The following is a 23,210-nucleotide window of genomic DNA, read 5'->3' on the forward strand; positions in this document are numbered from 1 at the left end:
ATAACAAGCAGCACTTACAGCAGAGTGGTCAGGTTGTCAGAGAGACATCTCCCTCTTGGCCCTCACCGACTTTGCCAGGACACAAAGCAATGCTTCACCTGGCAGCCCACAGAGATACCTGGCAACAGCCCATGCTATATTCCTTTGAGAATTTGCAAACACAGGACGAGCCAAGAACACCCACGTGTGCTCGTTCCTTTAACACTGTTGTCTTTTTCACCCTGTTCTAGTTTGGGAGTCGTGGCACTTGGGAGGGAAAACGACGTGAAATGAGGGATGCAGCGCTGTGGAGGGTGGAGGCCACCAATCTTTAGTCACTCATGTTGAAACTTTGTTTGCATGGAGATGCAGGCCGGAACATTGTGCAGTCTCGGCTCCCCTCGGCACCGAACATACACTCCTCTTCTCTGCACAGACGAGTAAACGGGGGGGCCTGCCTCACACATCCAGGCATTCTGGACATACCACAGGGCTTCTGGAGGGTTGGCCCATTCACACACACACGTGCAAACACACACCGAAAGAGGGCAGAGCACTGCACATGTGGCTCTGTCAGCATGTGCAGGTTCTGCCAACTTCTGAGGTAATCGTGCATAAAAAGAGATAAAGTCATTCTGAACGTCCTTTAAACTGCAGCTAAAACAAAATGACACGTGTTAGGATGAATACATAATTAAAGGGCAGCCATTTTTTCATGCAGTGCCTGTCACCTTTCATGCCGAAGCTTTAAAGTAAGGTCATCAGTTGTCGATCAGTCACTTGTTACTTTGTGAGAGTTTCACTGAAATCCGTCTAGTCATGAGATATTTTGCTAACAGACAAACAAGGTAAATTTCAATAATTAATGCCAATGTTTCAAGCAATGTACTGGCTCAAGGTTGGTGTTTAGGACGATGCTCACCTACTACCACACCAACCTTTAGCTCAGTTTCTGTGAAATTAGTTGTGTTTTAGTTTCTAAAACTATTAGCTGTGGCAGCCATCTTGAATTAAGTGGGCTGTAAAAGTTGATCAGTTGTACATGAACAGCCACTAAAAGTTGTATTAAAATCCATCCGGTGGTTGATGAGCTATTTTGCTAACACAGAGCGGACACTTATTGTTGAATGGCAGTTTTGGACACAGATCCCATAAGATTAGTTAGTGCACAAAGTGCACGTCAGGGATCACTCTCAGCTACTACCACACCAACTTTTAGATCAACATCTGCTAAATTAATCGACCTTTAGCCCTTTTTGTGCTTGCAAAGATTACTTTGCTGTAGCGGCCACTTTACATGGCGTGGACTCCACAATGTAATCAGCTATAGATGCCATCCCACTGATTACTTGCGGATAGCTTCATTAAAATCAATTGAATAATTCACGAGATATTTTGCTAACAGACAGACAAATAAAGATGCACACACAGACGGGAAAAAAGTCACTCCACCTTCACGCTTGGCAGGAGATAATAGTGTGCAAGCGAAGCCACACGTGAAGAGTTGAATTGTGGGTCGAATGGTATTTTTAAAAGCAACAAAAAGGAGGTGCTTAGAAAAGATTAGCGAGCAGCAGCATGCGCTCTCGTGATGATTAAACCGGATGTGTTTATGTTTTATTGGTAGAAGTTGAATTGAGTGTGTTTCTGGACTCAAATGAAGAGGCAACGCAGCTTTCATTCCTGTTTCTTGGACTGGAACAACAGTCTTCAGCTGAATCCAAATCAAGGCGGGAAGAGAAGGCGGGGGAGGAAGGAGCAGGCCTCTGGTGACGTGCACGGGCGGTGTTCGGAGGGGGGAGACATGCGCGCGGACTGAGCCACATCTGGAATAGTAACTACACAGAAGGAGTCCAGAGGAGCAGCAGACGCGCCGTGGTTCTCTCCAGACTCTCCACTTCTTTTTTTACCACTCTGACACTTTTTTTTTTTTTTGCTTTTTGTAAGTTGGACGCGTGAGCTGGACTTTCTTTCTTTTTCTGGTCGGTCATTTGTTGTTTTCGTTGACCTTTCAGGACCGTGCGTGTTGGGATTTAGAGCTGTGGATTTGTTTTATTGACGAGAAAACTAAAGCTAAGTCGAAGCTGCGGAGTCTCCCAGTCCGTGTGTGGTTTGGGGTTGTTAAAACGAACCAGTGACGGCGGAGTTTTACGCACGACGGCGCGTTCGCTGGAATGTTGTTCCTCGCAGATGGGCTGAGCCTCCTTTCCAGCAAAGACTAGTCATGATTCAATATGCATTTACTTCATTTGGCTATTATCTCCAAACTTTTTTCTAAAGCTTTATTTTTCTTTAAGCTACACAAACAAGTATGTTTCATATTTTACATTTAAACTTTTTTTTAAAGCTCAGCATCACGACTTGGCGGGATAGTGTGTTTAAAATAATTACTACAGCTTTACTTGTAACTCATTGTTGATCTTTTTTTTTTTTTGTTGTTGTTGTTTTTACTGAAAGAACAAGAAAGTTGAGTTGCTTCTTTCTTTTTCTTTCTTGTAATGAGACACTTTCACGTTCAAGTAAACATTGCGGTTGGTGCAGAAATGAGGAAACAGCGCCATCTGGCGTTCAGACACGGCAGTGCAACCAAACCGAACCGTCTTGAAGCTGATTTCATATGAATTTCTTTTTCTTTATTCTTCTTTCTAGAGCTTCGAAAATGCTGTTCATTCTGCTCGGAGTGCTCGTCTTGCACCTAATCATCCTTATTCTCCTTATTGTGTCTACAGCGGCCAGTGTAAGTAGCTTTACCTCCTTTAAATTACCTTAAAGTTGTGGAGAAATCCTGTATGGGAAAAGGGATGCGTTGTAAAGAAGCTATATCAGTCTTAAGCTGCTCTTTTTAGTGATCGCTATCTGTTTGTTCCTGCACTTTGAATGGATGCAGTTGGTTTAAATCCCTGTGCTTTGCTGTGTTTTTGTCTTTAGACCTGGTCTGTAAGTGAGATGAGTAGCACTAATCTTTGGTACAACTGCTTGACGACCCCTCAAGGCTACCACTGCAAGCCAGCCAGCAGCGATGGTTTGTCTTCAATCCAGGAAAAGAAAAGTGGAAAAGTTTTGAATGAGCTTAAATGTTTAAACTTGTCTTTTTCTTTCTTTCTTTCTTATAGATTGGATCCAGGCAGTGCAAGCCCTTATGATCCTCTCAGTCCTCTTCTGCTTTTGCTCCCTCATTGCCTTCTTGTATCAGCTGTTCAGACTGGTGAAGGGCGGACGCTTCTTCTTCACCGCCATCTTCCAGATCTTGGCGAGTGAGTATGACTTCACTGAGGGGAGATGGGGGGGGGGTCACGCCCTAAGGGGAGTAGGGTCGTGCTATGAGATCATCTACTCTCGTTGTCATCCCTCTCTTTAGGTGTGTTTGTGATGTGCGGGGGGATCATCTACACCGTGATGAACCCGGACAGCAGTGCACAGTTCGGCTACGCCTACATTCTGGCCTGGGCGGCGTTCCCTCTGACTCTCATCAGCGGGCTCATTTATATCGTTCTGAGGAAGAAGGAATGAGAGCAGGAGCAGGGGAGGAAAGAGGAGGGGGGCATCGGGAGGCCCCTTACCACAACATCGCACTGTGCCTACTGCACCCACAGACCATGGACTGACATCTCAGCAGTTTCCATTTGTTTCCCAGAACAATCACACTAATTAGTTTTTTTTTTTTTAAATCCACAGTTGATTTCCTTTGAAACCTGGTTCCATTTTTATAGGTTTTAGGAGTTTGGGGGGACATCTCGACTCCCCAATACTCTACAAAACCATACAGTGTGATACGATAAAAAACCCTGCCTCACTTCGGTATGAAGATGTACATAGTGTCTGTGGTTTTTAGTCATATTTATAACAGTTTTTACCTACAATGTGTACATAGTGTTGTCAAGTTAACATGCTCATTTGCGTGAAAGTTTGTCTCTCACCAGTCATGCAGCTGTACCAAAGAGATGTCGCTTCATCTGCCAGAGTATCAAGCTTCTCCTCTTTTCTTTGCCTTTTTTAAATGTCTAATGCCTTTAACAATGTGCCTTATTTAGTTCATGTGTTTGAGTGTAAAGAAATCAGAAAAAAAAGTTACAAAAACTCTTGGAGTTTTTTTTTTGTTTTAATGTACTTGATATTTCAACTAAAATTGTTTTGAATTTTGTATTGCTGAAAATGGTGCTTTTTTAAATAATAAAAAAAAACCCTACTATTCTTGAAACATGTATTCTGATTTGTGTTGCGTGTCATTTCCTGTAATTTGTACAAACTTAACTTTTTTGTCAGTATTACAAATAAACCTGTTGAAATCAAACACAAACGAGTTCAGCGGTTTGTTGTCTTCTGCAGAAATACATTGAAGTTTTAAACCTATTGGAATCTGATTTGTGAGGTAAGAATCTGAAATCAATAATGCATCCAGTTGAAGGTAAAGGGTTTTGGCTGTGTGTGTTTTTCTGTTAGTAAAATATGATTTACAGGGTACATTTTAATAAAACTTTCAGAAAATAATCACATGAACAGCTGATCATCTTTTGGAAACAACCCAAATCCATGACAGTTATGGTGTTTCTTGTAATGTATTTATTCTACCACTGGGTGGCGCCATAATACAAATCACTACAGATTTAGTCATTTGTTGAAATGATTGACATGGTAAAAAAAAAGGGCATAATAATTTTGCAGGCATTTTGACAAAGTGTATTTTTTTTAATAACACTACACTGTTCAATACAGAACAGTATGTCATAATCACAACAGGTTTATTCACACTGACATACTTTTACTGTTTTGCAAGACATCTGATAAAAAAAAAAAAGCTTTCTGTTTACCTTTAGTAGTTGCTGACTGCATATATTATACACTATTAGGGATCTTTGGAAATGCAAAGAGCTCCATCTGCCTACGCTTTGAGGAAACACTTAACAGCTGGAAACCTGGAACCAGACATTCAGATTTTATGTAAAAAAATAAATAAAATGATCACGATCTACATGAATCAAAGAAGACGAGTTGATGTGGTTTAGAGGAATTAAACTTCTTATTGGCTTCTCTGTGAAGGGAAAAAAATGGACAAGGCTTCAAAGAAATGTGAAGATCATCAAGAAAAACATCGATTTTGAGGTTTGTGTATTATATTCTCCACAATTCCCTGTATCGCATTATTAGTTTTATTAGATGTCAATCCATGTCCAGCTCTGTAAAAATAACCTGGATAAGCTGATGACAGTTGCACTCATCTGATGGCCTGGATTTAAGAACATGCACACTCAACTCCACGTCCACACATGAAGCAGATCAACTGCTGTTTGATTGTTTTACCACTAGATGGTGACAGCAACCCATTTTTTTTTTATCATTGAGTATTAAAAAAAAAACTACCTCTGTAGTTTGTAATTTTAGGCAATCTCAAGGTGGCTGCATGTTGGAGTAGCTCTCACATTCATTCTGACATTTTGCTTTTGAAAACTTTAATTACTCTTTTTTTCTGGATGTAAATCACTTTTTCGAATGAGTACTTCCTCTGGTATCAGATGGTGCGCCAATGGAAGGACTTTTAATGAAACCTTTTTTTTTTTTACTTTTGGACATTTGTTATAATGTGTAACCATAACAACAAGGTCGTTTTCTGCAACTTTGAGCTCAAAAGCTCAAATAATACCTCAACTACAGCCCCAAATCCCAATGAGTTGAAAAGGAGGTGCCGTGGATGCATTCCCATTCTACCTGGAAGCGGTGCTCGAGTGCCTGACTGCTGAGATCTTGGAGCTAGCAGGAAACACAGCTCGTGATAGCAGGAGAACTGAGATTGTACCTCGACACCTGCAGTTAAGTCCGCGGCGACGAGGGGCGCGGTAGGATGCTGGGTGAAATGGGGGAGGAGTTCTACTCGACATTCAGACAGTCCTGCTGCCCAAGAGGTCTGTTGGGTCTGAATGGATTGGCATCTGCAGCCAGTTTCTCAAGATCCGCTGTGGGACGGACTACAAGAGATCTTTCCTACCCAAAGCCACCAGCAACTATAACAACTCCAGGATGATGAGCTACAACAATTGATTTCCCTTTGGGATTAATAAAGTATTTTTGAACTGAATTGATTCATTTGGTCATAAAATACATTATGTTTCCTTGTTCTGTGTTCTGTTTATGCAACACTCAGGCTTCCCATCAGAAGTTGGCTCATCAGTCCATTCAAATGGATTTCTGGTTTTGACTTAATGAAGTCTGAAGGTTCATACATGAGACTAAGGAGATACGGCTGACGGGTTTGAAATATTCAAAGGAACAGGGTGCAGATTAATTGTGAAATGGTTTCTGGATGTTTGTTTATCAGGTTTTAAGGAAACATGATAAAGTGATAGTATCCAAGGTGCAGCGTTCCTTCATAATGTTCCTTTGAAACATTAAAGTTACATGAAGTCATTTAATACATTCTGACATATTTTAAGATAGACGTCCTGTCTTCTTTTCTTTTCAGTTTGTTGCCAACAAACAACATTAACAGCTTTCAGTTTTAATCCATACTGTGGAATTGTTTGTATGCCTCATCCAGCTTATGTTTTAACTCAACTTGCTTCTTAACAACCCGATAAGATCCTCCTATAGTCCACTCTCTGTCATCAGTGTGCGCATGTATTTGTACAAGCAGTTAGGACAGCTGAACATGCAGACAGAGGTTCAAATGGTTTTTCTGGTTAAAAAGGTTCTTCCTAACTTTATCAGTCCTGACACAAAGAGAAAGCAGCGAGCCTGGTAAAAGTCCCTGAGCACAGAGATAACATATTGAGGATGTCAAGAAAACTCTGGAGGCCGATAATGGTCTCACTGCTCCATTTGAAATGTAGTTAACCTCAAAGGTTATATATCACTGCGAGGGTCGCAGAGGGGCGCTTAGTATTTACTACAGGACATGCAGGACAGAAGAGAGGAAATTGGTAGAAAAGCACCCTTATCACAATCCTCTGGGTGCTGTGATGGCTGCATACATACATCAACAGCGTTCCACTGCTTGACAAAGGCTGGTGGAGTTTATCTGTGCGCCTGACTCTCTTCAGATGGTTCAACAGATTCACGGACATTTATCAGTTGTTCGGCCAAGTGTTGTCATCAAATCTCAGGAGCACGCTGTGTGGAAATCCTTCTGGAAGGGCAGTGACGCCGTCAGAAGAACCCGCAGCCCTCCTTTCTTCCTCCTCTTTAGGTTTGTTGCCCTGTTTCCTTCGGAGCGTTCGTCTCCCAGAACAAACGTCAGCGTCTTCAGATGTCGATAAATGATAGAGCGACTGGGCAGAGCCGCTTTATTCAGAGCCGATTTCATCACGCCCATAAATCTCAGGGAAATCAAAGGCCTTCTCATGCTCTCCCCTCCTCTCAGCCTTTGTCTTGTTAATTCACATTAGAGCGCGGCTGGCTGCTCTCTTTGACAGCAGTCGGCACAGTCTGGGCAAAGTTGCACATGTGGAACCTGAAGGCACCTTTGACCCGTGACCCCCCGCCGATGCTCGCCGCCATGCACAGGAATCTCGCTGCACCGATAAAAGGGCACAGATGTGCAGGGAATGACTGACAGCTGCAAACGAACCAAATATTAGCTCAGTATCTCTAAAATGGTGAGTTTTGTCTTTTCACATTTGATCTGATTCCCACACAGAGCAGACTCGTTAGCACAAATGCTGCACCGACTGTATGCAAACACCTACTCACATGCTCAGCGCTTACCTGAAAGCACACTTACACATAGCATAAATGCATTTAATCCACGTCAGCCATTATCCGTGCTCTTTATAGCCTTGTTTTCTGCAGCAGTCAGCAACAGAGGCAACACTTCACATGTTCGGTGACACTTCAGATTAAAGGTAAAATCCAAACAGCGCCAGGACACGTATTCACTCTTCAAAAAGTGACCCAGAATAATATTTGATTCAAGGCATTGCTTCTGTAACTCGAGGCTTAATTAAAAGTGGGGACTGTTAATAATTCAGTGCCTGCAGCTAGACCCAACCTGTCTTAATCGCTGAGCAGGAAGAGCGGTGCTTGCGTGGAAATAAAGGAGACAAAAATCAATTATTAAATCCTACTTTTGCGCACGTTAAAACTGGCAACATTTGATGCCTCCACATGGAGTTTCTCTTTCTTTTGAAAGCTGCATGGCTACTAGCGCCCAACAGAAAGCTTCTAATTCTGCAGCGGTGGTTAACAAGAGCCTGTGCGCTGGTGTGACGAGGTTACCGAGGCAAACATTTCTCGTTTAATTATAAAACACCGAGTTGGAGAGACCCGCGTTGCTCTCAGGCCCGAGCTGAGCTGCTCTAAATTAGAGAGCAGTGTGCGAAGATGCTCCGCTGCAGAGATACGGTGGTTACATTTGATCCATTTATGTGCTTCAAATGCATCTCCCGCTTTTAAGCCGGCGATGAAAACACGGCGATAATTTGAGAGCTTGTGAGAGCTCGCACATGTGAGGATAATTACAAACAAAGTGACACAGAAACGACTTCTTGAAATGTCGGCGCAGTCGAGAGCCAGAAGATTCGGATGAATGGACGATCGTCACCAAATGAAGCCGGTGAACGTTTGTCCGTGGAAGTGCGCCTTTGCTGTGACATGAGTCTTTAAGTGAGAGCCAGGAGGCTGAAACCAGATTCAGATGGTGACAGTATGAAAAGAATCAGTTCAGCTTGAAGTGGTGTCTGCTCGACTCGGTCTGGTGTTCATCAGTTGTTCATTTTGGAACTCGAAGAGATCAAACTGAATTCAGATTATAACTAGGGATGCACAATATTGGATTTTTGGACGATATGTTAAAACTTATTTGGCTGATAACCGATACCAATACCGATATTTTCTCCCTAGACCTACTTACAGAGACTACATAGCCACATAGCTTTGGAATTAAAACACTACATTATTCTGCATGGTCTTTGTCAATTTGGACTGCTACCAAATGCAGAAGTCAAAAAGAGGCTGAAAATGATGTAACACTTCAACTTAGATTATTATTATTATTATTACTATTAGACCCATATTTATACAGGTTAGTTCCCATCGAGCCTCGAAGACTCATTTACAACAGTTACATACAACATACAGGTTTTATCTTTATTATTATTAGAATGGTTTATGTTTAATGTCAAATTTATTCATGACATTTACTCTCTTACACAATGACAACACTCGTACTGTGCAAATTTGCAAATTTTACAAATCTAAACTCAACGGTGCGCGTGATGTCATAACGTTGTGCTGGCGTTGCCGGCATCCTTGTCACTGGGTGTCATACAAAAACAGCACCTTACATATATATTTATACATATATACACAAACAGCACCTTTTTTATCGATGAGTTATTTTGATGGAATGTCCGATATTTAACTTTATCGCTGAAATCGGCTGATACCGATACCATGCCGATAATATCGTGCATACCTAATTAGAACAGTCTAAAAGTTTTTTAGCCTTTTTGTGCACCTTTTTAGGCGGAAAGTTCAACAAATAGATGAAAAGATACTCACAGTAAATAGATCCCAGCCACTCGTCTGTCAGTGGACCTACTAGGGCGAGATATCTGCTGGCAGATCAAATGAAGGATGGCGGTCCTGGCCTAATTGGGTGGGTCAAACTGAAGTAGCTGTGTTATTTCAACCTCAGTGACCCCACCCGGTGGCCCCCAGGTCACTTCAGTGGATTTCAGAGTGGATATTGAACTGAAAGCAGCTCGGCTATAGAGGTTTGTGGAGTGGGTGTCTTTGTTTGTCTTCCCAAAACGGACGCCCTTTCTCTGGTGACTGATGATCAGAGTCCTGGCGGCCGCTGAGGTATGGAATAAGGAAAGCTTGGATTACACCTTCGACAAACACTCCACCGCTCAAAGTTCACAAAGGGAAGGTGGATGGGTTGAGGTTGACTCCATCTTTACAAACTGATGCCAGGGTGCCTTTCTCATTTATCCAAGTGGTTATTGTGAAACGTGTCTTCCTTAGAAATAAAATCACAAGTTTAGTCTGCATGCTCAGCTGATTTTCTCCTTCCACTTGCACCAATCTTTAATTTTCCAAATTAAAAGACTGGCTGCTGACATAGCAGCTGCAAAAAATGTTGACAAACTGGTCCGCCTTTGTCAGATCCAGAGATGCAGTGATTCCGACGTGGAACTTTATGAGTAAGAAGAAACCCCAGTTCGTTTTCAAATGTGTTGACGTGATCAAGAGCGGCCAATGTAAGCACCACCGAGGCCAGAAAACATGGTCAAGCCTCTGCCACAAACCTGTAAACACTGAGAACATCCCTGTCAGAAGAAGTTAGTCTAAATATTGTTATCCCACCGTAAATCCTGTCGGCCAAAATGTTTTGACACCTAAACATAAAGACACTAAAAAAAGACTCAACAGAGAGAAATCACGGCAGAGACCCCTGGTTCACACTTAATGGGGTGAATAGGTTCTCCTACATGTCTGGGTAGTGCAAATATTGACAGTGACTCCATCTTCTTGCCTAATGACCTGGTCCACGTCGGGTGTCTCCGTTTTTTTGCTTGCAGCCCACGGAGCCCAAACAGCTGCTCTGTGATGGAGAACAGACAGTGAAACAATCCAGAGGGGACCGTAGTGTTGGTGGGTTCCCAAACTGTGCACAGATGAAGTTAAGATTTTTAAACATTGTTTTAGTTTCACACCGTGTTCGACTTGAAACACTTTAACTACCGTATTTTTCGAACTATAAGGCGCACTTAAAATCCTTTACAATTTTCTCAAAAATCGACAGTGAGCCTTATAATCCAATGCACGTCTGGTTGGGTTTATTGACCTCGAACTGATTTTCTGTGGTACACTGCGCTCAAAAAATCTGTCAAAATGAACTTATTTCACTTAATGCGCCTTAAAATCCAGTGCACCTTATAGTCTGAAAAAGACGGTATAATTTATGGATGAAAACCACAGAGAAATTGATCTGTGCTTTTACTTTGAGCTCAATATTCAAACCATCACAGCCGCTATAGAGCGAGTTTACTGGATATTTACTTTTTTTTCTGAATCTTTGCAGAGCTCAATCGTCTCTGAACGTATGACTCCTGAGATGTAAAAAGATGCCAGATGAGAAAGACAGGAACAGATTGAACTAAACTTCGTTTTTGTTTGTTTGCGGAAAAGACAATTGCCTTTGTCTCTGTCCTGTAATCTTATATTGCCCATTGCAAAAACCTTAATCCTAATCCTGAAGGCCAAGGTTTAATCTGTAGACTTGGTGTTGACATATATAATATGTGCTGACATGGTTTATTTAAATCTAATCCCTCATCCTGAAAAAGTCTGTGGTTCTGTGTGGGACCAGTTTGAGTTATGTAACTTCACAAACAACAGAGTTCAAACTTGAAGTCCGTGCTGATGTTTTTTCCAAACTACATGTCTGTGCAACAAAACACCCTGAGCTTGTAAGGTCAAATCTAATTACTGGATTAACCGCTGTCAGAATCTGAACTGTTGTTTCCTGTAAATCAGCGTCACAGAGGCAGGATCTTGTGGAAGTACATCTGAAAAGTGTTTGTTAAAACACTTTGTTTGACTAAACATTTCTCAGCATGGTTTTCTTTAATAATGAGGCAGATCTACAGATTATTTGCTCAAATGCAGCAGGGTTACGACGTTTCAAAAATTGGTTTATATCAACTTTTTTGGTGAATTGTTAATCAAGCAAGAAAATATTGCTTTAAAATCTGTGAAAGAGACCAAAAAATATTGCTTAGGTTTTTTTAGTTCATTAAGGGTTGAAACTCGTGTAAAATCTTCCAGCTATTTAACTGTCAACAATGGTGTACCACAAGGCTCAGTCTTAGGACCCACCCTCTTCATAATCTACATAAGTAATGTAGGTCAGATCATTCCTGACGCATCCTTACATTTCTATGCCAATGGCACAGTTGTTTATTGTCGAGCTAGAACAGTTGCTAAGGTTTTCCAGATTTACAGTCTGCATTTAACAACATCCAGTCAGATTTGTTCCATCTCCAACTGGTGCTAAATGCTGATAAAACCAAAGGAATGTTGTTTTCAAACAGGAAGCCGGTCCCAGCAGTCCTTCCTTCTATCTTATTCACGAATGGTGTCCCTATTGAGTTTGTCAGTTCTTACAAATACCTGGGTATCTTGGTCGATTCTCATCTCTCTTTTAAGCCTCGCGTTGAAAACTTGGTAAAGAAATTAACAGTACAACTGGGTTTCTTTTTCAGAAATAGATCCTGTCTAACTCTGAATGCTAGGAAACACCTTGTAACTGCTACTTTCCTTCCGTCCATCGACTATGGTGACATTATTTACATGAATACTCCTACAAGCACCTTGAAGATGTTGGATGCTGTCTACCAGGCACACTAAGATTCATAACTGGCTGTAACTACCGTACCTATCACTGCACCCTGTATTCACTGGTTAACTGGTCATCATTAACTTCACGTAGACTCTCACACTGGTACATTTTCATCTTTAAAACACTTCTTGGTCTGTTGACTTTATACATCTCCTCCTACATGTCACTTCATCTATGCAGCTACAGCGTGCACTCTCAGGACATCATTACCTGCAGTGTCCCCTCAGTTCGGACCGACTTTGGCAAAAAGGGCCTTCTCTGTTCCTGTAACCTGGAACACTTTGCAAAAAGATCTGAAGTTGTCAACTTTGACCACTCTAAGAGATTTTAAACAACTGCTAAGTTCATGGCAAAAATCACTGCAGACATGTTCCTGTCTCTAGTGTATTACATCACTTTATAATGTAGCATGTTTCTTTATTTTATTTTTTATCACTTCTTTTATATACTTTTCATTTCATATGCTTTTATATGAAGGGTTATTGTTGTGTGTAGGCTACCTGATTTGTGGTTTTTGTTTACAACAGGTCTCTTGTAAATGAGTCCTTGTGACTCAGTGAGACTAACCAGTACAAATAAAGGTTGAATGAAATAAAAAAAGACTCAGACCTCTTCATTTTAGTGAAGTTTTATTTAGGAATGGGTTTGATTCCAGTTTGCTTTCAAACACTAGAATAATTTGTCTTCAGGTGCTCTGCAGTGTTTCTGACTGAGGTTTAAAGTGGATTGATAATGTTCTCTTGTCATCCGTGGAGGAATTTGGTTAACTTGCAGACGAACTAAAGCTTTTATTGTTTTTATTTAAACCTTGCACAGATTACATCGCCTGCACTCAAGTAAAGCTGGACTTTATGCAATAAGATTATGTGTCTTTAACATATGGCACTCTACACTGGCTGAGTTTAGAAGTTACTTGGCCTGTTTAACACTTATATAAATTCATTTGACAAGTATTTTCTCTTATTGTTAACGTTTTAACTTTAATTTTTTGGGGGGAAAGGATCAAACCATTGCATGGTGAGGCTGTGAAGACTGCATCACCAGCAGTGAAATGTGTTTGCTGTAACCAGAGATTCCCTCGGGGAGAGGTATGCAAGAAGTGCCCTCTAACCAGGACAGGCAGTTTTGTCGTTAATGCTCATTCTGTGGTCTCCCAGCACTATTTATTGCAGTCGCCCGCCTGCCTGGTACCACTTTAGATTCTCCATTAGGCCAGACCTCTCCAAATCCCAGCGGTGTGTCACTGTAATGACTTTATCATTGGACCTGAGTATGATCACAAAAACATTTAGACCTCAGAAACACTGTCTTCTATCGTCTACGTTCCAGATAACTTATGAGGGTAATCTGTCTCGAAGTCCTCAAGGAACTTTTCCTGGTCAAATGGAAACCGTATAAAAAAAAATCAACCATGTCAGTTGTTTTACATTTTTATCCTGCTTTTTCTGTAACGAGGTGCTCTCTGTACCGATGTCACCTCCATAATCTCAGATCTGCTCCACGCTGAGGGTCGGGGGGTGAGAGACAGGTATTTAAGACCCCCAGCAGCGTTTCCATCAGGACTGTCTGCTACGTGGTCTCTCATGTGCCTCTTAGCATCAGATGAGCCGGAGGAGCCTCAGCTGCTGGTAATCTGCAATAAAGTGTATTCTACCAGTTTCTGTGCTTATGTTGTTAATTTGAGATGATGATGCTAATAATCATTTTCAAACAGATAAACTAAACAAAGAACACGGTTGAGTCTCCATTATATTTACGAAAGTTATGTCATTAAAACCTTATACATTAAATTATGAAAATGATGATGATGATAAAGTTGAAGTCTGTTCATTTCAAACGGTCAAATTGTAAAGACAGTACTGGGAATCAGAGAAAAGCTTCAAACGGTAATAATTTTAAGACGTTGGGGGATTCATTTGTATTTTTCAAATTGTTTCTTAAAGAACAGCTCCTCAGTTTAAACAAACAAATGATAATAATTCAATTGAGCGGTGGATTTTCTTGAGATTATTTGATCAAAATGAACGATTAAATGAAACACTGGACTGAAAGGATTGATTTAACTTTTGTCAACGCTGTGCGTTTCTGATCTCTGCGTGACTGAGATTATAATCTAACACTCTCCTTATCGTGTAATGAATGAGAGTTAATAAAATTTACAGAAATGACAGACTGATGTAACAATTTTATTTATCGCAATTTATGGATTCCCAATGAAGCTAAAGTACAAATGCTAAATTTTATTCCTGCTTCAAACTCGCAAATTGTTGCTGATGTGAATTATCTCTGTTCTCATTCTCCCTCCCCCTGCTGCTCTTAGTTGAGAACGTTAAGGTCCTGATTGGTCACGGGCTTTACTAAGTAAAATTCCTCGTGTTGTCATGGCATCAAGGAAGCTGGTTTCTGTATTTTCTCTTTCAGGTCAAGTTTATTTTCCAACTTGAAGAAGACAAAACACTGAGCAGGTCAAACGCTTTGAAAGACACAAAGCTGCAGACGTTAATTATTTCTGATGGAAAAATAACCGGTGAAAAACGTCAGTCTCCACCCCACGAACAAAGATCCACCAAGTCACCACCAGTCTATCCTCACATCCTCCCACTCCACTTCCTGTTTAGCTCCATCTGCAAGCTTGTGCTGCGTCACATCTGAAAACCTCAACAATTATCCTGTAATTCATTCAGTACCTCACTCTCCTCTGGTTTCCTCTTTCATGAATTTCATTCAAGTCACAAAGTGAGACAACAAGCTTCGCCCCAAAGCCCAGTTCCTCTGTTCTGTGGGCGTTTGCCAGCCGGTGGAAGTTTTGTGGTAGAACTGGAACAGAACCTCTTCTGATCCCACTCTTTCAGCCTTGCAGCATGACGTTCTGCTTCACGTTCACAGGCACATTCCACATAGAGAAACAATAATATCAAATATTAGTTGTACTGGGTTGTCTGGTGTTAGAGCCATAAGGTGCACGATGAAGCTGCTCTCTTTCTTTCTCTGCACCCACCAGACCACCGGCCGGGACAGGAAGGCCCGAGCAGCAGCTTTTTTCCACAGGAGGGATCTTTATCTAGGTCATCCATCCTGTCTAAAGGGCACAAACTGTCTTTGTTCAGCTATTTTGTCTTTGTCTATTTTACTTTTCAGTTACTGAGTGTTACTTTACCATCAGCCGCGGTGTTCTGGGTGCTGCTGTGGGTTAGAGGAGGCGACGCTTCGGATCTATCACGGTTCGTTTCAGTCAAAAGCCTCCAATCTGGGATAACAGCTTATGCTCACAGAATGAATTTTCTTCTCACCTGACAGAGATGGTTACGAACAGTTAAAGGCACAAAGATTTGACAAACTTCACTGAATTTAGTGTATTTTTTTTTAATTCCATTTTTGAGTTCAAAGTCTCACAAGAAGGGGAAAATCAAAAACAATTGAAGGTCCAGCTTTCCTTGAAGGAATGCATGTTATCTGTCAACTTCTGTTCAAGAGTTTCAAAGTGAGTATTTTGAAAAAAAATGTTTTAAACTTTCTGCTCAAATCTTGAACATTATCTGACTGCATGCGCTGAAGTGACACTGTGTTGTTTGTGCTCATATTTACTGCGGGAGTGACGCGCAGCTACTACCAAACCAGTAACGTCTATAATTATGACGTACGTTTTTGTGTTTGTCAAAGTCAGTTAGTCGTGGCAGCCATCTTGAATCAAGTTGACTTAAAAAGTTGATCAGCTGTAGACGTCCATCCACCTGGTGGCTCGAGAGATGTTTTGCTAACACAAAAAAACTAATTAATAAAAGTAAGCAATGGCATTATTGTTCGCCCTCACTCTTTGGTGACAGCTTATGGGGTTCTGTTTGTAAAGTTACACAGTCAAAAATTAACAGCAATATTTTGGTTTATTTAGTCTTTCATACAAAAAAAACCCCTCTTTTTGTTCAAAGTCATATTTTCAACATGTTATTCATACATTTATAAATGTCATAGTTCCAAACAAAATATTTAATTTACAAGTTAAATAGTTAGTTTACAAACTAAATATTTAAGTTGTGAGTTAAATATTTAGTTAGGAAAGCTAAATATTTAGCTCCACACTAAACATTTACTTTACAAACTCAATGTTTATGTCCAAGCTAAATGTTTAATTTACAAACCAAATACTTAACTTACAAGCTAAATATTTAGGTGTAAATTAAACTTTTAATTTCCAAATTAATATTTATTGTCCAAGCTAAATATATAATTTCCAAACTAAATGTTTAATTCCTAAACTAAATATTTAATTTACTAACTAAATATTTAGCTTACACCTAAAAATGTATTTTCCAAGCAAAACATTTAATTTCCAAAATTTGCCAACTAAATATTTAGCTCGAACCTAAACATTTATTTTCCAAACTAAACATTTAATATCCAAAATAAATGTTTTATTTGCTAACTAAATATTTAACTTGCAAGTTAAATATTTAGGTCCAAGCTAAACATTTGGTTAGCAAATTAAACATTTAGTTTAGGAATTAAATGTTTAGCTTAGAAATTAAATGTTTAGTTTGGAAATTAAATATTTAGCTTGGAAATTAAATGTTTAGTCTTGAAAATAAATTTTTAGCTTGGAAATTAAATATTTAATTTATACCTAAATATTTAGTTTACTAACTCAACTAATTCAACTTGCAAGTTAAGTATTTAGTTTGTAAACTAAATATTTTGTTTTGAAATTAAATATTTAGTTTGGAACTATGACATTTATAAATGTATGAATAAGATGTTGAAAATATGACCTTGAAACAAAAAAAATGTTTTGTTTTTTTCTTATGAAAGGCTAAATAAACCAAAATATTGCTGTTAACTTTGACCTTTAGAAACGGCACCCCATAACGGCTGATGACAATAAAGACAACGTATGCAAGGCACAACATTCTGCTGATAATTTGCTATAATGTTGATATTTTGTAACAGAGGAGTGAGACATGGTGTGAAAGTACAGAATTAACTGTAAAGCTCTTGAGCACAATGTCAAGGACACTTCCTGACCTCAACTAAAGAGATGTTTTTTATCCTTGCAGGCTCAGATCAGATTTTACGGTTGTCCCTGTTGCTGTAACCTTCACAGGACACACAGAGAGGAACGAGTGGAAGGGATGAAAATGTCGGTCGGTTGCTCAGCTCCGAGCTCATGTCAGCTTTGCTTAAACGCACACACGCACATCATCACGCATCACTTTCTAGTTGATGTCATCCCACATTTACTGCGCAGGGACATTATTACCACTATATCCAGTTATTAACTTCATGCCGCCAAGCAGTTTGCATTCCTCTCCGGTGAAACATTTCCACAAACCAGAAACTCGAAGCTGAAAAGCACTTGGGCATGCTATTTATAAGCAGAGACAAGACAAATTAATTCAATTATCTTTGCTCTGATCCGAAAATTATTATCAGTTTAATCTCAGGAAACCGACTGTCTGGTTCAATGTTCCTGAGTTAATGAATTAATTGCATAGATAAACGTTCAGTTAAATGTTGTAAGAGTGTTTAGATGATGAGGAGCAAGACTAAAGTGTATTGATCTTTCCAAGGTTTTTTTAGACTTTATCTGCTAAACTCAAGGGATGAACCTGTGTGGCTAGACATAACAGGGAGGGTAAAACGAATTATAAACTGGATCTACACTTTATTAATATAACCTGCTGAAAAAAAGACTCAGTTTGCTCTAACTTATAGCTGAATTTAAGAAAAATACAAAGGAGAACAAGCTGTCAGTGTTTTATCACTTACAAGGTGATTCTCATAGTTTTAACATTAAAACCTGTAACACCTCTCCTTGTTGTAGATTAATGTTTTGTTTGAATAAAATACAGTTGTCCGTCGCTACATCGCGGTTCGACTTTCGCGGACTCGCTCTTTTGTGGTTTTTCAAAGTAAGACTGGACATGACACACCACTGGCTGAATGCTGGTTAAGGGGTATGGATTGTTTATTTAAAATAACTTATTTTAAATGATTTAGCACATGTGTGCAGCCCACAGGTGCAGGGAGAAGCTCCCTCTGCTCTGCCCCGCCCACATTTCTCCTCAGTGCTGCAGCAGCTTCAAGGGTTAACCCTTTGCTGTCCAACTGCACCGATCAACTTTTGTCTTCCAACTTAAAATTCAAAATGTCACATTGTAAAATCGTCACAATCACAAAATATAAAAGTGTTAAAAGTTATTTTTAGTTAACTTAGAACTTCTACGTTCAGTTGTTACAGTGTAATTGATGAGTACATTTCTGCTCCGTGCTGCATCAGCTGCATGAAGGGTTAACCCTTTGCTGTCCTGCTGCACTTCTCTTCTCTATAATTTAAATTTAAATACTGGGATATTTTAAATAAACAAAAATATCACAGTATTTCAGTTTAAATAGTTTATTTACACAGAAGTGAAACTTTAACTTGGACTATACTGTATATAGGTTTTCCACTTATCATGGGGGGCGTGGTCCCCTAAACCCCGTGATAAATGAGGGACTACTTTATTCATTATATTGGATTAAAAAATATCAATTAAACTGCTATTAAAAATGGAACTATTGAATGGAACTATTAAAAGTGCTGATTTATGCAACAGAACAAAACTCAGTGATATGAAAATTTTAGTAGAATTTGAGAATTTGCAGCTCCAATTAAATATGTTTTTTATTATTATTATTATTATTATTAACTCCTTATTTATTTGGAGACACATCCTCTGGCGTCTCCATCTTTTGGTCTGTCAGCACTGTGTGCAGAGTTGGAGCTGAGGACGAGTGTGTGAGTGATGAATCCACATCAGTGGTGAATCTAATTCCACATTAATAACAGACAAATCATGGCAAGCCACCAGATCAAAGACCTGCCCGCTCTAAATATGTATCTGCACCCTGCGAACCTTGAAAAAGAAAATCATTTTTAGTACACTAAGAACTGAGTTTCCATCCAGAGAAAAGATAACTGGCTCCACAGATTTTAAGACTCTGTACTCCTCCAATTAGTTTTTTTCTTCTTCTTCCTCTCCATCGTTCTTCTCCAGCTGAAAATATTGAACATGCTAAAATAAAAGCTTCTTACATTATAAGAAGCTTGCTAGAGGCAATTAATTTTTCAAAAAGGCTCGTAACACGGAAGGTAAGTGTGTGCCAACAGTTTTTAATTTAAGCTGAAAGCAGTTTAATAGCTGACATGGCTCCACGGCTTTTATTCCTTCAGTTCTAATAAGCTGTGACTGCTGGGACATCATCAAACCCATGAGAAAGTTCAATGACTTTCAGGGCTTTGCAATGTTCAACACGAAGGGTGACGTGAAAATAAAGTGATTTTGTGTCATGATAAGTTGAACTTTTTACAAAAAAAGGCAGCTATAAAAGGTTTTTGTTAATATTTTTGTTTAATTTTAAATAATTAAACCAAATTTATGGGGGATCCTAGAATAACATCAGTTGGTGCTACCCAGGTGATGCTAATAGCAGTTAGTGCCAGCCCAAGTTTGTGATCATCACATTCTGGATTTGCTTTAGGAAAAATAAAATGTGTGAAGAATTGAATCATTTGGTCACAGAGCTCTTTGCAACTCATTTAAATGGGATCTGGACACAAGGCTAAATCTTAAAGATTTAAACGTAAACAAAATAAACAAAACTGGCTTTAGTAACGACAATCAGGATGGAAAGCATAAAGTGTGCACTTACTGTATGTATTATGTTAATGAAACCAGTTTTAAGTCAGAAGGGGAATGGTGGACTCAGCATGCTCTTGGAAAACGTAACGCATCTGGAATATTTGATTTGCTGCAGGGACAGGATTGTGCAAAAGTAAACATGACCCTAAGATAACTAGCATGGGGACACAAATGTGCAAGTTTTGTCGAATGGTCCGGTACGCTACAACATAATATAAAAACTGTTTAAATCCAAAAAGTATTCAGATTAAAATTAAATAAATAGCCCTGTTATCATAGTGTTGGTGTCTTGAAGACAAGTGTAAAACTCTTTTAGCACCTTATTTAAAACAATACCAGCCCTTGTAGGCATCACTTTCACTAATAAACACTTCCCAAACTCACAGATAACCTGATAAGACTTGACAGGCAACAACATACCTCCCAGGTGAACTAACAGAAGCATGTGGAGAGCAGTTCTGATTCACTGTGTCACCACGTCATTTAATGTCAACGCTTACTCCATGTGGCCGTGTTTGTTGCATCCGATGAGCCCCGAAGTGTTTTACTCAGACTGAAACCAGATCAGACAGAAAACGGTGAGTCGCAGCCGTCAAAGCTGCATCAATTCATGGTTTAAAGGAGATACACTTTGAGACATATTTTGAATAAGCTGTATATGAACAACTAAGAATTGTTCCAGAATTGCGCCGCTCGGGGTGGCTGAATGTTGGAGTAGATCTCCTACTATCATTCTGAGATTTTGCTTTTGAAAACTTTAATTCCTCTTTTTTTGGATAATTATCTCTGGTATCAGATGCTGTGCAGCTGGAAGGATTTTTAATGAAATCTTTTTCAGCTTTTGGACATTTGTTATGATGCGTAACCATAACAACAAGTTGTTTTTTTTACAACTGGGAGCAGCTGATTAACATCTCAGAAGTAAAAAAAAACAACTCATCTACAGCCCCAAATGAGTTGAAAAGGAGGTGCTGTGGATGCATTCCCATCTACCTGTAGGTGGTGTTCGAGTGCATGACCACTGGGATCTTGGAGGTAATGGAAAAAGCGGCTTGTGCCAGCAGGAGGATAGAGATTGTCCCCTGGCACCTGCAGTTAAGTCTGCGGCGATGAGGGGCTGAGAGAAATGGCGTCACTCGGGGAGGAGTTCTGCACGGCATTCAGAAAGTCCTGCTGCCCAAGAAGTCTGCTGGGTCTGGGTGGACAGATCGGCATCTGCAGTCAGTTTCTTTGGATCTGCTGTGGGACGAACTGTTACTAGAGATCCTTCCTGCCCAAAGCCATCAGCGTCTATAACAACTCTGATGAAACCAAGATGATGAGCTACAACAATTAATTTCCCTATGGCATTAATAAAGTAATTTTAATTGAATTGAACTGAATCAAGCTATATGTATGAATATAAGTCTACAACCCATTAACGCCAAATAAATCTTTAATTTACTCCTGTTTCTTTCAGAGCTTCCTCGCATAAATTCTGCTTGTGATGAGAGTTGGGAGTCGTCAGTGAGCTTGACGAAGTGAACACGGTGTGAACTTTGGAGCTGTCAGACCTCTTGACACTTTGACAGCTACAGATTATAAAGAAAGTTTTCCTTGGGTGCTTAAACACACTCAAGGTGTCAACGGAACAGCTAAAGCGCATGATCCTTCTGCTAAACAGTCGTCGAATATGATTAATATGATGAAGCCTTGGTGATGGAAGGTGACATGTTTCAGCAAAAAAAAAGAAACTGTCCAGATGGCCTGACTGAAAATTGTTGGATTGTATACCTGGATTATTGAGCATGGATTTTTTTAGTCGTCTAATAGCTACAAAAGTTATTCATAGTGGCTTGTTAAACTTATTTTTCCCACAGCTTTGCCTTTTCTGTTTTCATGTCTGCCAATGACTTCTGGAAGTTTTTATTACTTATGATAAATAGAAAATATTGACACATCATTCTGAGTTTCTGTACTGCACAGAGAGTACTGAACAGTCGACATCATCAGGTAGCAGAAATGAGGCCTTGATAGCTGATTATTTCTGCAACAAGCCAAAGAACACACAGTAAAACAAGCAGTATTGGACAATACAGCAGAAAAATAGCTTGAACACATACAGGATTACAATGAGTAGCGATGGGTTTTTAAACGTTCATGTTTTTTATGTTTAACCCATTACTTGCTGAGTTATTGCAGTTGTTTTCTGGGCATTCATATGTTAAAAAAAAAAAAAACAGCTGTTCTTTTTTCATTTAGACTCAGGGATCCTAACAGAAGAATTTGGAGCCCCACTGAGCCCAGTGAATCCACTTTTAACGCTCGACTCGGTCCATGGCCGGGTTAAAAGGTTATCAGGCTTGTTAGTTAATATTTTTTAGGATTTGGCTAATGTTCATCTGAAGTAAATTGATAAAACCAGTTTAGGAGTTATTAATAAACATGTCTGTGTGGCTTGATAAAATAATATTTCAAATTGGTTAGAAATAGATCAGACTGAAACATTCAAGTTGTTATTTGATATTGGGCTTTTTGTCACTTTGTTAGCAGAATAGTTGTAATATTCTTGTATTGTTGTGATATGTTGGTGATTCTGTTGATGTTTTTTCGTCGTTTGGCTCCTGTGCGTCATGGACTGCCTCATGCTGCTGAGTTTTGTTGGTTGGTTTAGCCAATAAGATTAGGATCTTCTGCATAAAGAAAATACAACAGTTATAATACTTTGCTCTGCAAGGTTAAAAACAACAGCATCAACAGTGAAACAATGTTGTTTTTAGCTGCTAAGATAAAAAGATCCATTTTTACTTCTTCTTGGTTGTATTATGGAGGCAACAGGTCCAGGAGGGAAACCCAGACATCCCTAATCCCAGTGACACTTCAGCTTCTCCTGGGGGATACCAAAGGGCACCAAAACCAGATATATAATCCATGCAGTTGGTTCTGGGTCTGCCCAGGGATCCTCTCCCAGCAGGCCAAAACTTTCAAGGGAAGGTGTCCAGAGGGCATTTTACTCAGATGCCTGAAACATCTCAGCCGACTCCTTTAAAAGCAAAGGAACAGCTGCTCTACTCTGAGCTCCTACTATTATTTTTAAACTAGGTCACTGTATGAAACAATAAATAAATAAATAAATAAATAAATAAATAAATAAATAAATAAATAAATAAATAAATAAATAAATGAATAAATAAATAAATAAATAAATAAATAAATAAATAAATAAATAAATAAATAAA

At 39.5% G+C, this 23,210-nt stretch overlaps 1 protein-coding gene across 2 annotated transcripts; it reads left to right on the forward strand.

The window, feature by feature from the left end:
- Positions 1-1,775: 1,775 nt before the first annotated feature.
- On the forward strand, positions 1,776-4,264 carry pmp22a (peripheral myelin protein 22a). 2 transcript variants are annotated; one of them, XM_037688412.1, is made up of 5 exons: positions 1,776-1,921; positions 2,629-2,716; positions 2,908-3,001; positions 3,093-3,233; positions 3,338-4,264. In XM_037688412.1, the coding sequence occupies exons 2-5, from the start codon at positions 2,639-2,641 to the stop codon at positions 3,487-3,489; spliced, it is 465 nt and encodes a 154-aa protein (XP_037544340.1). In that variant the 5' UTR covers positions 1,776-1,921; positions 2,629-2,638; the 3' UTR covers positions 3,490-4,264. The 2 variants fall into 2 exon arrangements, with proteins under 2 accessions (XP_037544340.1, XP_037544339.1); XM_037688411.1 differs by lacking the exon at positions 1,776-1,921 and having other exon boundaries at positions 2,536-2,716.
- The last annotated feature ends 18,946 nt before the right edge of the window (positions 4,265-23,210 follow it).

The sequence above is a fragment of the Nematolebias whitei genome, chromosome 15 (genome assembly GCF_014905685.2).
Source record: "Nematolebias whitei isolate Nwh7 chromosome 15, NemWhi1, whole genome shotgun sequence".
Classification (NCBI taxonomy): domain Eukaryota; kingdom Metazoa; phylum Chordata; class Actinopteri; order Cyprinodontiformes; family Rivulidae; genus Nematolebias; species Nematolebias whitei.

Bases quoted from the DNA above. Each gene is read 5' to 3' on its own strand.
- pmp22a (XM_037688411.1), top strand. From the start codon at position 2,597: ATGAATTTCTTTTTCTTTATTCTTCTTTCTAGAGCTTCGAAAATGCTG. The intron at 2,717-2,907 runs GTAAGTAGCTTT...TTTTGTCTTTAG, and splicing joins TTGTGTCTACAGCGGCCAGT to ACCTGGTCTGTAAGTGAGAT. The intron at 3,234-3,337 runs GTGAGTATGACT...CCCTCTCTTTAG, and splicing joins CATCTTCCAGATCTTGGCGA to GTGTGTTTGTGATGTGCGGG.